Source organism: Akebia trifoliata, chromosome 14 (genome assembly GCF_017979445.1).
Source record: "Akebia trifoliata isolate Shusen 1 chromosome 14, ASM1797944v1, whole genome shotgun sequence".
NCBI lineage: Eukaryota > Viridiplantae > Streptophyta > Magnoliopsida > Ranunculales > Lardizabalaceae > Akebia > Akebia trifoliata.
This window is the reverse complement of record NC_141388.1, coordinates 8,122,855-8,134,514: the sequence shown is the minus strand read 5'-3', so window position 1 is coordinate 8,134,514 and position 11,660 is coordinate 8,122,855. Positions and strand designations below refer to the sequence as shown.

At 34.1% G+C, this 11,660-nt stretch overlaps 1 protein-coding gene across 1 annotated transcript; it reads right to left on the bottom strand.

Annotated features, from left to right (window-relative positions):
- Positions 1-2,279: 2,279 nt before the first annotated feature.
- Positions 2,280-5,743, bottom strand: LOC147385989 (laccase-17-like). The gene is made up of 6 exons (XM_086422967.1): positions 5,596-5,743; positions 5,321-5,472; positions 4,144-4,388; positions 3,918-4,049; positions 2,878-3,840; positions 2,280-2,618 (listed from the first exon to the last, which is right to left on the bottom strand). Exons 1-6 carry the CDS (start codon positions 5,707-5,709, stop codon positions 2,488-2,490), a joined length of 1,737 nt encoding a protein of 578 aa, XP_086279093.1. The 5' UTR covers positions 5,710-5,743; the 3' UTR covers positions 2,280-2,487.
- Positions 5,744-11,660: the final 5,917 nt, after the last annotated feature.

Sequence of the window (11,660 nt, the reverse complement as noted above, 5' to 3'; positions counted from 1 at the left end):
ACTTGATAAAGGTTTAAGATAATAAAAAATTATGCTTGTTAATAACCTAATCTTTTTGTTAGGGGTGCAACTCCCGCTCTCAAATCTCGCTTTGTATTTTGATAAGGAATCATTCTTCAATCCCCGCTCTCAAAATATGACAACCTGCTTACAAAATGTTGGAAACCCATTCGTATAAAGAATCTCATTTCATCTACATATTAAGTATTTTTATTTCTTAAATAACTATTAGTTATATATGCCCTCAAAAACAATAGTGTGAAGATTAAATTTTTTTTAAATATTATTGTAATTATTGAACTAATTTGAAACCTTCAAAGTATAAGAAACTTTAATCATTGAAACATATATTGATTATTTAATGAGTCATGCTAGAGTAACATTGATATGGATATCGATTCTCACATTGCTGATGTGGAAGTGCACACATAGCCATAGATGCTTTTCACTCATATCTCGATTGAAAGCTTCTATGCTTCCATACATACATCCACGTCAACAATGTGAGAATCGATGTCCATTTTATTGTTACTTCAGCATTTTCCTTATTTAATTGCTAATAATAATATTTTTTTGCTGTAACTAATTGGACTTGGTGAGTATCATGGTAACATTGGGGATATGGTCAAGCTATATAAATAGTATTTTAAAAAAAAAAGACTCAACCACAGAACGAGTGATAATATACTAATCATGGAGCATAGTATTGTATATTTCAATACAAAATTTATTAAAAAAGGTGTGTCTATTTTATTAAAAATTATTAATTCTAAATTAGTAAAAGAGGTGTTTTTTGCGAGAGAGTAAGTAGTCATGTGGATTAAGTAAAGCAAATGAAGCATATAATTGTAAAATTTATATTTAATTTGGTGCTCCGGTGTTCTCGCTCTGGTCACTTAGGCTGGTCTAGTAATTTTATAAAAACTTTATTCTTTCCTGAAATTTCCCCTAGTTTTAAATTCTTGCCCAATTATTTAACGACTGAAACTCGGAAAATTAAAAATGGCCTATTTCAGGCCCCGCCCATTGTCATCATTAATAATAAATGGTGCATTATGAAGGGTACCCCTCAGTTTTCGACCATGAGCAGTAGCTATTCAACGAAATTCTTTAACGGTGCCATTATGGAGTCTTTGATACCCCTTTTTTTCATTTGAGAAAATATAGTTTGGGCTTCTTAAGAAGCCCCATGTCAAAGGATTCGTAGTTTTGTCGGTCCAATTAGGATCAACACTCCTTTTAGAATTGTTACTTGAAGTTTATATTATTTTCTTTCTCAACTCTGCAATTGTGCTCATTTCATAGACACAAAACCAGGCTGAATCTTGTTCCTCCAGATTTATTTATTTATTTTTGTCCCATTTTTGGACTTTGATTAGGGGTGTGTGGCCCGGCTTGCAGGCCTCATTCTTGTATATAACTGGACCTGGGTCCAGTCCATTTCACCACTAGCTTTGGCTGCTGTAATTCCATTTGACGTATCAATCCCAAAAAAAAAACCCTATTTGATAGCTATTCCTCAGATGATTAACATAATTCTCTCCTTATTTTAGCTCAATAGCTGATTTGTTTGACACATTGCAAAACAACTTTGTGGTTGTGGGTTCAAGCCCAACTTACACATTAAAAAGAAAACATTTTTTTAATTAGATGCGCAATGCCAACAAAATGAGTCGTATTTTACATAAAAGTCCTCGGTGCTTGACATGTCAAACATACAAGAGTAGTTTTGTACCTAATAATGATACTTTTGTAAATTAAAAAGAATGGGATTCAAACGGTCTCCCGTACCTAACCAAGGTCAAGTGGCACCCCATTTTATGCCACGTGACATTTTTGGTGACCCACTGATCATATGAATGTGATTCATCCCTTAGTGGAGGTTGTTCCCAAGGTCTTCAAACCTCTTGAACCACTTTTTATATACTAATTTTGCTAACTGTTAACCACCAACCCCACTAAGCAAAAATAAAATAAAAAAATCTACACAATAAATATCAATTTGATTGGAGGTGTGCTTCTATTGATAATAGCATTGTCTTAAGAATGATTTCTGATTGTTAGATTTAAACTCTTTTCCAAGAGCTTAGATCTAGTGGATACAAGTTATCAAATATAATGATATTTGGTAAATAGGTACACCAAAGGGATGGTCCACATGTCTATATGCTCAATGGGTACCCAAAAATGTCACATGGCATGAAATGGGGTGCCACCTGACCTTGGTTAGGTACAGGACTCCGTTTGGATCAATATTCAATTAGAAATGTCATTTAAAACACGTGGATACATGTGATTGGTGGACCCCAGATTTTGGTGAGCAAAAAAATTTTCCCAACAGAATATAAGAAAAATAGTACAAATGTTTGAAAAAGACGAATTCAACTTTGGGAAGATCCAACGGTGGAGTAGAATCCTCTTTTTTATAGATGCGCAAAGCCAAAAAAATTATTAAAAAAATAACACAAATGTTTGAAAAAGACAAAGTCAACACATAGGAAGATCCGACGGTGGGGGAGGCAGCTTCTGATTGGGAAGGATTCCATCCAAGACTATCCACGCCATCCTCATGCCCCAGCTTGTGTGTACATCAAAGTGGCAGTGCATCAACCATACACCTGTTGACACATCATCGTCAACAATAAAAGTCAGCACTATTTTGTTACAAAGAAGAAAACCAAAATATGATCTTTTTTACATGAGTGACATTGTAAAATCATCACACATATACATACAGAAGAAACGATAAAGATGGACATCACACATCATGATATTGGTGATTAGTTTCATGATCTTCTTGGTGGACCCACTACAATTATATTCAAATGATCATGATCAATGCATGCCTCAATTGTTACATGCATCAGTTGGACTCACCTGGGTTGTCTGCAAGAAATCGAAGGGCGACCCAACCACCGGATGGCACACCAAAAGTATTCCTCTCGACAGGATCGACGAGATTAAAATTGGAAGGGTCCTTGTTTGGATCATAGTTACCGAAGCCTAGGCCAACAACGAAGAAGTTGAAGCCGTGGAGGTGTAGAGGATGGCTCTCGACACCAAGGATACTAGTGTCTTGCAACACCAGCTCTACACTAGTGTTGAAGGGCAGCACTACCACCTTTGTGTCATTGCCCACCTTAGTGTTGTTGGGTGGGGTGCCAGTGTAATTGAAGGGGAATGGTGGTTTAGTAGGAAAATCGGTGGTGTAGACACCATTCGACTGGCCGAAGAAATATGCTTGGAGAAGGGATGTGGTTGGGAGTGTGAACGAGACATTATTAACCGCGGCTGCGAATTTTGTGCCATTGGGGCCCTGGCATGTCTGATTCTTTGGGCATGGACTTGACCCCAGTCCCACAGTGAAGAAAAATTGTTTATCTATCTTTTGAGGGACATTGGCTGGGTATTGAGAATTGGCCAAGGTACGAAATCTCCGACTGAAATTGGTAACAAACGATGTGTCGTTAAGTGCTGGAAGAGTTGGTTTTAAAAGGGGAAGCTTCTTTATAGAGACAGAGGAATTTGATTGTTGTATGTATTCAAGGATTCCTGCGGTCGTTGAATTGTCGAATGTTCCAAGGCCAGTGACATAGGGACTTGCTGCCATGAGAAAGGTTGCATTGGGGTAGTAAGGTTTGGTCTTGAGAAGAACGTTGGTGGTCTGGCCCGGCGTGATGAGGAGAGTGTCAGTGTCGAAGGGCTTTACATAGACAGCATCAGCGTCAACGATAGTGAGGTTGTGGTTAGCAATGCTGAAGAAGAGTTCATCGTTCATTGCAGCATTGATCAAACGGAGGAGGTAAGTCTTCCCGGGCTTGACCTTCAGCTTGAATGTATCTGCATGTGTTTGATCATGTATGACATTAGGCTTGTCTACTAAAAAATGACCAAGATGGCTCAATAGAGATTGGTACCATTTGTGGAGGAGCAGTTGTACAAAGGCCCTGGGAATCCATTGATGGTGTATGCATTAGAGACATTAGGACCTCCTCCACTCTGCAAAGCTTGGGCTATAACAGCCTCGGGATCTGCATTCCACCATTCTCCTAAAACCTCAAATCCAAATTCATGTTAGTGAAATATGTTAATTAGTTTTGGAAGAACGATTCAAATCCATCTCATTAATTCCTTGTTAATTACCGAAGATGATGGGGACTTCCTTGTAAGGTTTAGGGAATGGGTAAGAAACGTTGTGTTTAGGGAGGATTATGATGGGTCCGTAGAGGGTCGACCTCATCCATGAAATGTGAGCATGCCAGAACAAAGTCCCTCTCTGCCCAGTTGTAGTGAAGTTGTAGATGTAGGTCTGGTTTTGCTGTATTGGGCATTGAGTAATGTATGCAGGTCCATCTGCCCATCCGCTTCTAAGTTGTCGAACTCCATGCCTGTTCTCTCATTCATCAATCACCAAACAAAATACTAAACAAACACACTTGAAATTAAAGTTACAAAGAAAATGATATTTTTTAACGATTATGTCTCGGACTTCAAAGGATGTTACCAACCTCCACAACTATGCTTCTCCTGTAGAAAGTCCTGAGAAAGTATTCTTATTTTATCTTTCAATGCAAAAAAAGTAAGGGTTTTATTGTTATTGTTCAATGACACTTTATAAATATATCAGTCTCGGAAATATCCCTTGTTTAGATGTAGATCCTATTTTGCATCGACATCTCATGTAAAATATATTTGTTACATGGATTTGTTTTATGTTTGGATGTCAAGGGGCATTGTTGTTATTTCCTTGGAATTATTGACTTATATCTCGTAGTAGATTAGTTGCTGGGAACCTTTAAAGTTTCCTCAAAGCTACGACTATCCAAATAATTCTTTGACATATCAACTATCAACACCCTATGTAAGTCACTAATAGCTCTCAATCCCATCTTATCTCTACTATCTCCTCAATTCCTAAAATCCTAATATCTTTTTTCTAATTCTTATTTCCTATAGAATAATGATTTTCTGACTCCCCCTCTGGCATACTCCCCCATACTCTCTTGACGTGGTATGTGCTAGAACCATAGATTTTTCCTCGGGATACAATGGTGCACATATTTATGGGGATGTGCAGTTGTGTATCCCAAAGGAAAAAAACTTATGATTCTAGCACATGCCACGTCAAGAGAGTATGAGGGAGTATGTTGCCGCTGGGGGGGTGGGATAGAAAATCACGACACTGTCCTATATCATGCCTTGTTATTTAGCTTGTTAATACAAGTTATTTGCAATTGTACCATCTTCTCCCCACTTTACACATTAAAATATAAATTTACCAATAGCACATGCATAAGAAGCTGGTGAGAGGGTTCCATACCAGTGCAAAGTGACATTGTTTTGAACATGGTTAACAACCTTAACGACCACCCGATCACCTTCCCGTGCAACAATCCGAGGCCCAGGAAACTTTCCATTAACGCTCACAATGCTCTTCATGTAACACAATCTTGTTACATTTTGTAACTTGATCTACAACAATTAGTTAAATTAAATACTTAAAAAATAGAATTATATACAATGAAAGCTCCATTTTTTTTCTAACACATTTAAATTGAAACTGCTCAGCATTGAAGCTAAAGAAGTAAAATGTACATCAAACTTGTAGTGTCTCGTTACGCCTGTTTGCTCAGCTAGTATGATCTCAGGCAATAGCCACAAAGCACTCAATGCAAAGAGCAAAGCTCCCAAGGGGTGAGAACCACCCATCTCTCTCTCCAAGAAGGGTGTTAATACACTCACAATTTTGGTTATAAAGTCATGAGAGACTTTGAGGTTTCATATATATAGAGAGAGAGAGAGAGAGACAGTTGAGTGGAGATTATCACGGAGAAAACAAAGAGTATTTTTCATGTATCTATTCGGGGGTGGTCACACCAAGACTAGAGTTTGGATCCTTTTGGTGTTGGTTGAGCTGAATTTTAGAGTGTTTGTAAAGTAAGATTTTTCCATTGCAATTAGGGTCAAATTTAAGCAAGTTAGCAACATAACATATCCTTTCTTTACATAATTATTTATTTTGTTTCATACGATACCATAATATAAGTGTTTAATGACCGTAGTGCCCTGCAATGTATTAAACAGTTTATAAAGTGATATGGGGCGGTAAACTAAAGGGACAATGACCGCAGAGATCAATTTTTTTGAAAATATGTATCAAAAAGTCAATTCTAAAAAGTATGTCTCTTTAGTATTCACTTTAATAAATATTAGTTTAAAAATGAAAATGTTGTAATTACCCTTTCAAGGATTTTTTATGTTTAACGAAACATGTTCATTTGAGTATATTTGAGGTACTCTTATGTTTTAAAATTAATGGCATGATCATTGACTATGGTCATCTCTTATACATCAATGAAATAAAAGATCTTAATGGAAAAAAAAAATTATAATTTTCTTTTTGTAAAACTAGTAATCTTTAACTCACATAGATGATGATGATGATGGAGATGAGTATGGTCATCATCATCAGCAAATTGATTTGGTTTATTTTACATATTAAATGTTAAGGGCATTTAAGTCATTAGATTTAGAGTCGTGCTGGGGTGACACAAGATTTACTATGATTCTCACAATTCTGACGTGGAGATGCGTACATAACCGTAGATGGTTTTTCTCGTATCACGAGGAAAAATCTCCATGGTTATGTGCACATCCACATCAGAATCGTGAGAATCGTAATAAATATCCTCTGTCACCTCAAAATTAATGCTAGATTTAAATATTTTATTTGTAATTAATGTTTTGACAATTAATGTCAACATCATAAATGTATTTATTAAAGGCATAATAAATGCATTTATTTTGTAAAAGATAAAGATGCTCTTATTTTTTTTTTGTAATTTTGAAAAGTGAAAAGCATTGAAGAATGCTAACGTCCAAGACCTCATGAGGACGTAAGCATTTTCCAATAGTTTCATTTTTCAATAATACACTTACTAATTTTGTCTTTAAGTGAAAAAGACAAGAATATATATAATAAATACTTGTTTACCTAATAAATGCTTTTATTTTACATATTAAATGTTAAGGGCATTTAAGTCATTAAATTTTAATATTTTGTTTGCAATTAATGTTTTGACAATTAATATCAACATAATAAATGTATTTATTAAAAGCATAACAAATGCGTTTATTTTGTACAAGACCAATATTATTTTAGGTAAAACTTAGATTTATTTGCAACCTTGATTATTTTCCCTTCAGAAAAACATTGTCTTCAATCCTTGGTTTATTGTGCATACACAACTAGGGTAAGAGCTTTATTTATTTTCTTCATATTTTGTTTAGAAGATGAAATAATAGAGAAATTGAGAAATTAATCAAACCGTGCAGAGAATGAAAGGTGAAACAAATCTAGAGATTTAAACAAGAGGATATTTTGATCAATTTCTATGCCTTTTGCATAAGATCTTGATCAAGGGAGGTATGTCATCAATATAAAACATAATGGCTATCACAATTCACAAATAGAAGAGTTCATGTAGCTAACATAATAATTGCAATAAAATAGCTAATAATTGTAAATGATAGACTATTATGATTTTATAACATATTAATATTCTAAGAAATATTAGCCTCCAATTATTGTGGTTTGTGGAAACTAATAGTAATGGTCAACAAGGAGATTTTGTAAATCAAGTCATGCATTCCCACTCTCCATGCAAAGCCTACAAAAGAAAATTTCAAAGAATATTTTCATAATTTCACTAATATTATGTAAAATCCTAGTTAAATTTTTTTGACATATTTATATTTCTCATTTTTTGTAAAAATATGTAATTTTAATTGCGATTTTTCTTTTTATAGTGGAATCAATGTGATCCATGAACGTACCTTAATATTAAAAGAACCACGTAAAAATATGTGCTTTTGTGTATGATTCGCCGATTGTTTCAATTAATTTCTTAAGTTTGATTGCCCTGTTTTCTCAACATCAATTATGTTTGAGACTCCCCCATGAATAAATAAAAACAGATTATTGATCCTTAGGAATCGTAAAATTCCTACTCCCACATTTATTTCCATTGATCTAACCATTCTTTTCTTAGTTATAAAGGGAAAGAAGTTGTGAAAATCTTTTGGATTATAGTTCATCATACTTATATAAAATAAGATTCTCCATTTTATTCTTCTAAGTCATTATGATTCTCCACTATTAAAGCTTGTTTACAAGTTTAATTATTTATTTATTAGGCCACTTTCGATGGACAAGATTTAATTTTTTAAGGATAATATTTTCAGTACGGAAGTGTCGGTTGTTCTTTCTCTCTCTTGTATAGGGAGAGAAGGATGTATGATCCGACATAAAACAAAAACTCATCAGTGCGATTGACGGTGAAATGTGAAAACAACCGATTTTATCCCCACTTATAATAGGGGAGATGTTTAAGCATTTCAAGGGCAAAACCGTCTTTTAATGCAGCTTTAATGTGGGCCTGATGGGGTCGATTCCACCTTATTAGGTCATCCAAGTGAGTGTCCAATGCCCCTATTTGAAGGGAAAACAGTTATTTCAACTGTAACGAGTTGAAACTTGGTCCGTCACCCTCTTACCTAAATTGCCACCTTAATCTTTGTATGGATTCCAAGCCCATTATATAATAAATCAAAAAAAGAAAAAGGCATGGATTTAACAGCTAGAATCCCTAATAAGGCCGATTTTGGGTGTATAGGTCCACCTAGAATTGAGTCAAACATTGGTCTTTGTTGTCAATTCAAATGCAAGAGATGAGGGTGTGGGCATGGAGGTTCCGTGATAATGGAAAAAAAAATTAGTTACAAAAGGTTAAAGAGGAGGATATTTTTTTCACTAATGCTGGTACGAGGAAACACATCTACAACTATGTGCACACTTCCATGTCAGAATTGTGAGAATCTTAGTAAATCCCGTGTCACCCAACACGACTTTTTAATATTGGGATAATATTGTACAAGATACAAATATATGTATTAATATTGCGATAATATTGTAACTATCTTATCTTATCATTTCTTTCCTTTTTTGATTTTTTCTGAAAATTCTCATTATGATAGGAAATTAATTGGAATTATTTCTCTGTGGCACTTTTTTCATGTAGCACTTTTCAACGGTTGAGAGGGTGCGACATCAATGACAAGATAAGATAATTTGGTCATCAAAATTTAAAAGCTCAATGGTCATTGATTTTCAAAGCCTTTATTTGATCAAAATAAGATTTCCGTCGATTTTATTTTTCAATCAAAGAATCCTATAGTGTTATTTTTTCTCAATTTAACACTCACAAATCTGTGGAAAAAGTGTTACAAAAGTCGGTTTAATCATTGTTGATATATAAAAGTCGGTTTAATCATTTGTTTTCTTACTCAAGTCCAACCACATGGATCTTTTTCCTTTTTTTTTTCCCCCTTTTTAAGTACAAAAGGAATTGTTTTCAGTAGCATGGCCATAGTGGGCCACATTGATACTGAAAAGAAGGCATTTTCATAAACAATTTACTAATACCACATTTTCTAGTAATCACCGACAAGAATCTTGAGAAAATGAATTACTTGAATAGTTATAAACAAAAACAAAAAAATCATTAAGTTATCGATAACTAATCTCATAAGAAAATTGCTTTTAATTGACATAGCCAAACATGTCCGATTTAGTCCGAAACAATTTTGATTCATGAAATACTTTTGTAATTGATACAATTTATCTTCGAGTTTATAATAAAACATAATTGTAGGATTCACACTTGCTACAATTTTGTAGGGGATAAAAATCCTATCAAAATATAGTTTTATGAGCATAATTTATTTTCTTTACATTTTACCCCCTCTAGTTTTACTATGTTCTCTTTTATCATTTTTAATCAACTTTATCATTTTTCATTATTTACCCATTTAACTTCAAAAAAATTTAATAATACTTCTCCATCTTTATTTTTTTCCCCTTAAACCTCCTTAAACCAAAAAAAGATGCCTGTTCTGTGGGCATGGGTGAACTTTAGTATATCAATAAATTATAATACATTTCTTTCAAATAACATTAAACAAGCTTATCTTGTTTGAAAGTGATTTAAGTATAAGTGAAAACCACTTATCTTTCTCCTATCAATCCTTCGATTTTCTTTAATTTGTAAATGAGACATTATACATAAAACTTGTATAACAAATTCAATTCCTCTCCACTACTATAATGCTAGATTATTTATTTGAAATTTCTTTGACAATCCCTTACACGAGTTACGAAAACAATCAACCTCAAACAAATATATTGAATTTTGTATCTCATGTCTACCACCCATTAATAAAGAAAACTTTTGAGAGCTCATCATTTGATGTATCCATTCTCCAAATTAAGGTGCCTCAAAGCAATTTGCAAAAGTTCGCCTTTTTTATGATAATTAGCGCTCGTATTTAGGCTTTGCCTAGTCCATAGACCATGATCTTAATTATCCAAAGATTAGTCTCGATGCACGTACAATGCCCACACATCACACGCACTTGGTAAGTGAGGGTGCACCACATGTGAAAACATACTGGGTATCAAACTCACGACCTACGAGCGTTAATGCTCGCTTATCAATCATTGAGACAACCCTCAAGGTTCAAAAGTTCACTTTTCTAATCCCTTTCTTCTCTTTCGAACATTGCCAACCAAAAAAACTATGAAGTTCAAGAACCCTATTCTTTGAATTACATGTGGTGTCTCCAATGAGGTCTCCAAAATATTAATGAAAAGGTATGGGTGTGAAATAAATATAAAAAGACGCATGCCATGTTGCAAAGAGGTTTATACCCAAATAATGAGGTCTCCTAAATATTGAACATACGATTTTGAAATATGTTGGAATTTAGAGTGTTGAATTTGAAAACCCTTTAATATTCAATGAATTTTAATCATAGGGTAAAAATCTAATCCCAACTTTATGTTTTTTACTTTTTGCTTTAGTTATTAGTGTTATTTTTGTCTTGTATAATTTTAGTCCCACATCGATTATTAGAAGAATTAGAGGGCCCAAGAGGTAAATCCAAGGTTTCAATTGGAATTTGAATCCACCGGTCCGAAAATCTTTATGATTATGTGCACGTACGTCATGTGCGCAGGAAGGGTGCGAATGCAAAATCTCGGATTCATACCTTACGTGGATGTACGCGAAGACCATTTTTTACTTTAATTCTCAAGACCCATTTTATTTAAAATTCTAACCGTTTTTAATTCATTTGTAAATCAGTACAGAATAAAAAGATTTATGACTATGAAAACGTGGGTTGTTGTATTATGGCAAGAGAATGCCTACAAATTGTGATATCGTAAGACGAATTTTTGTTACATTCAAGTTAAAAATCAGTATCCATTTTCTAACAAAATAAATACGAAAGGACACGCGTAGCATTGCAAAGAGGGTTATATCGAAATTTGAATCCACATACCCACGTCAAAGTTGGGCTCATCGCCAACAAGGATCTAGATTAATATTGTCATTGGCCAATGGCCCCAAATGTGCTTATTGTGGCAATTTTGATTTTATTATGTTTTTTTGAAAGATTTTTAACAAGAAAAAGAAAACAAGCCAGCACATAACAACCAAATGAGGCCACAAGCCTTAAATTTTATAGACAAAAAGATAAATAAAACCTTCTCTCCTCCTCTTATATTAATATTAATAAAATAAAAAAAGGAGAGCGTG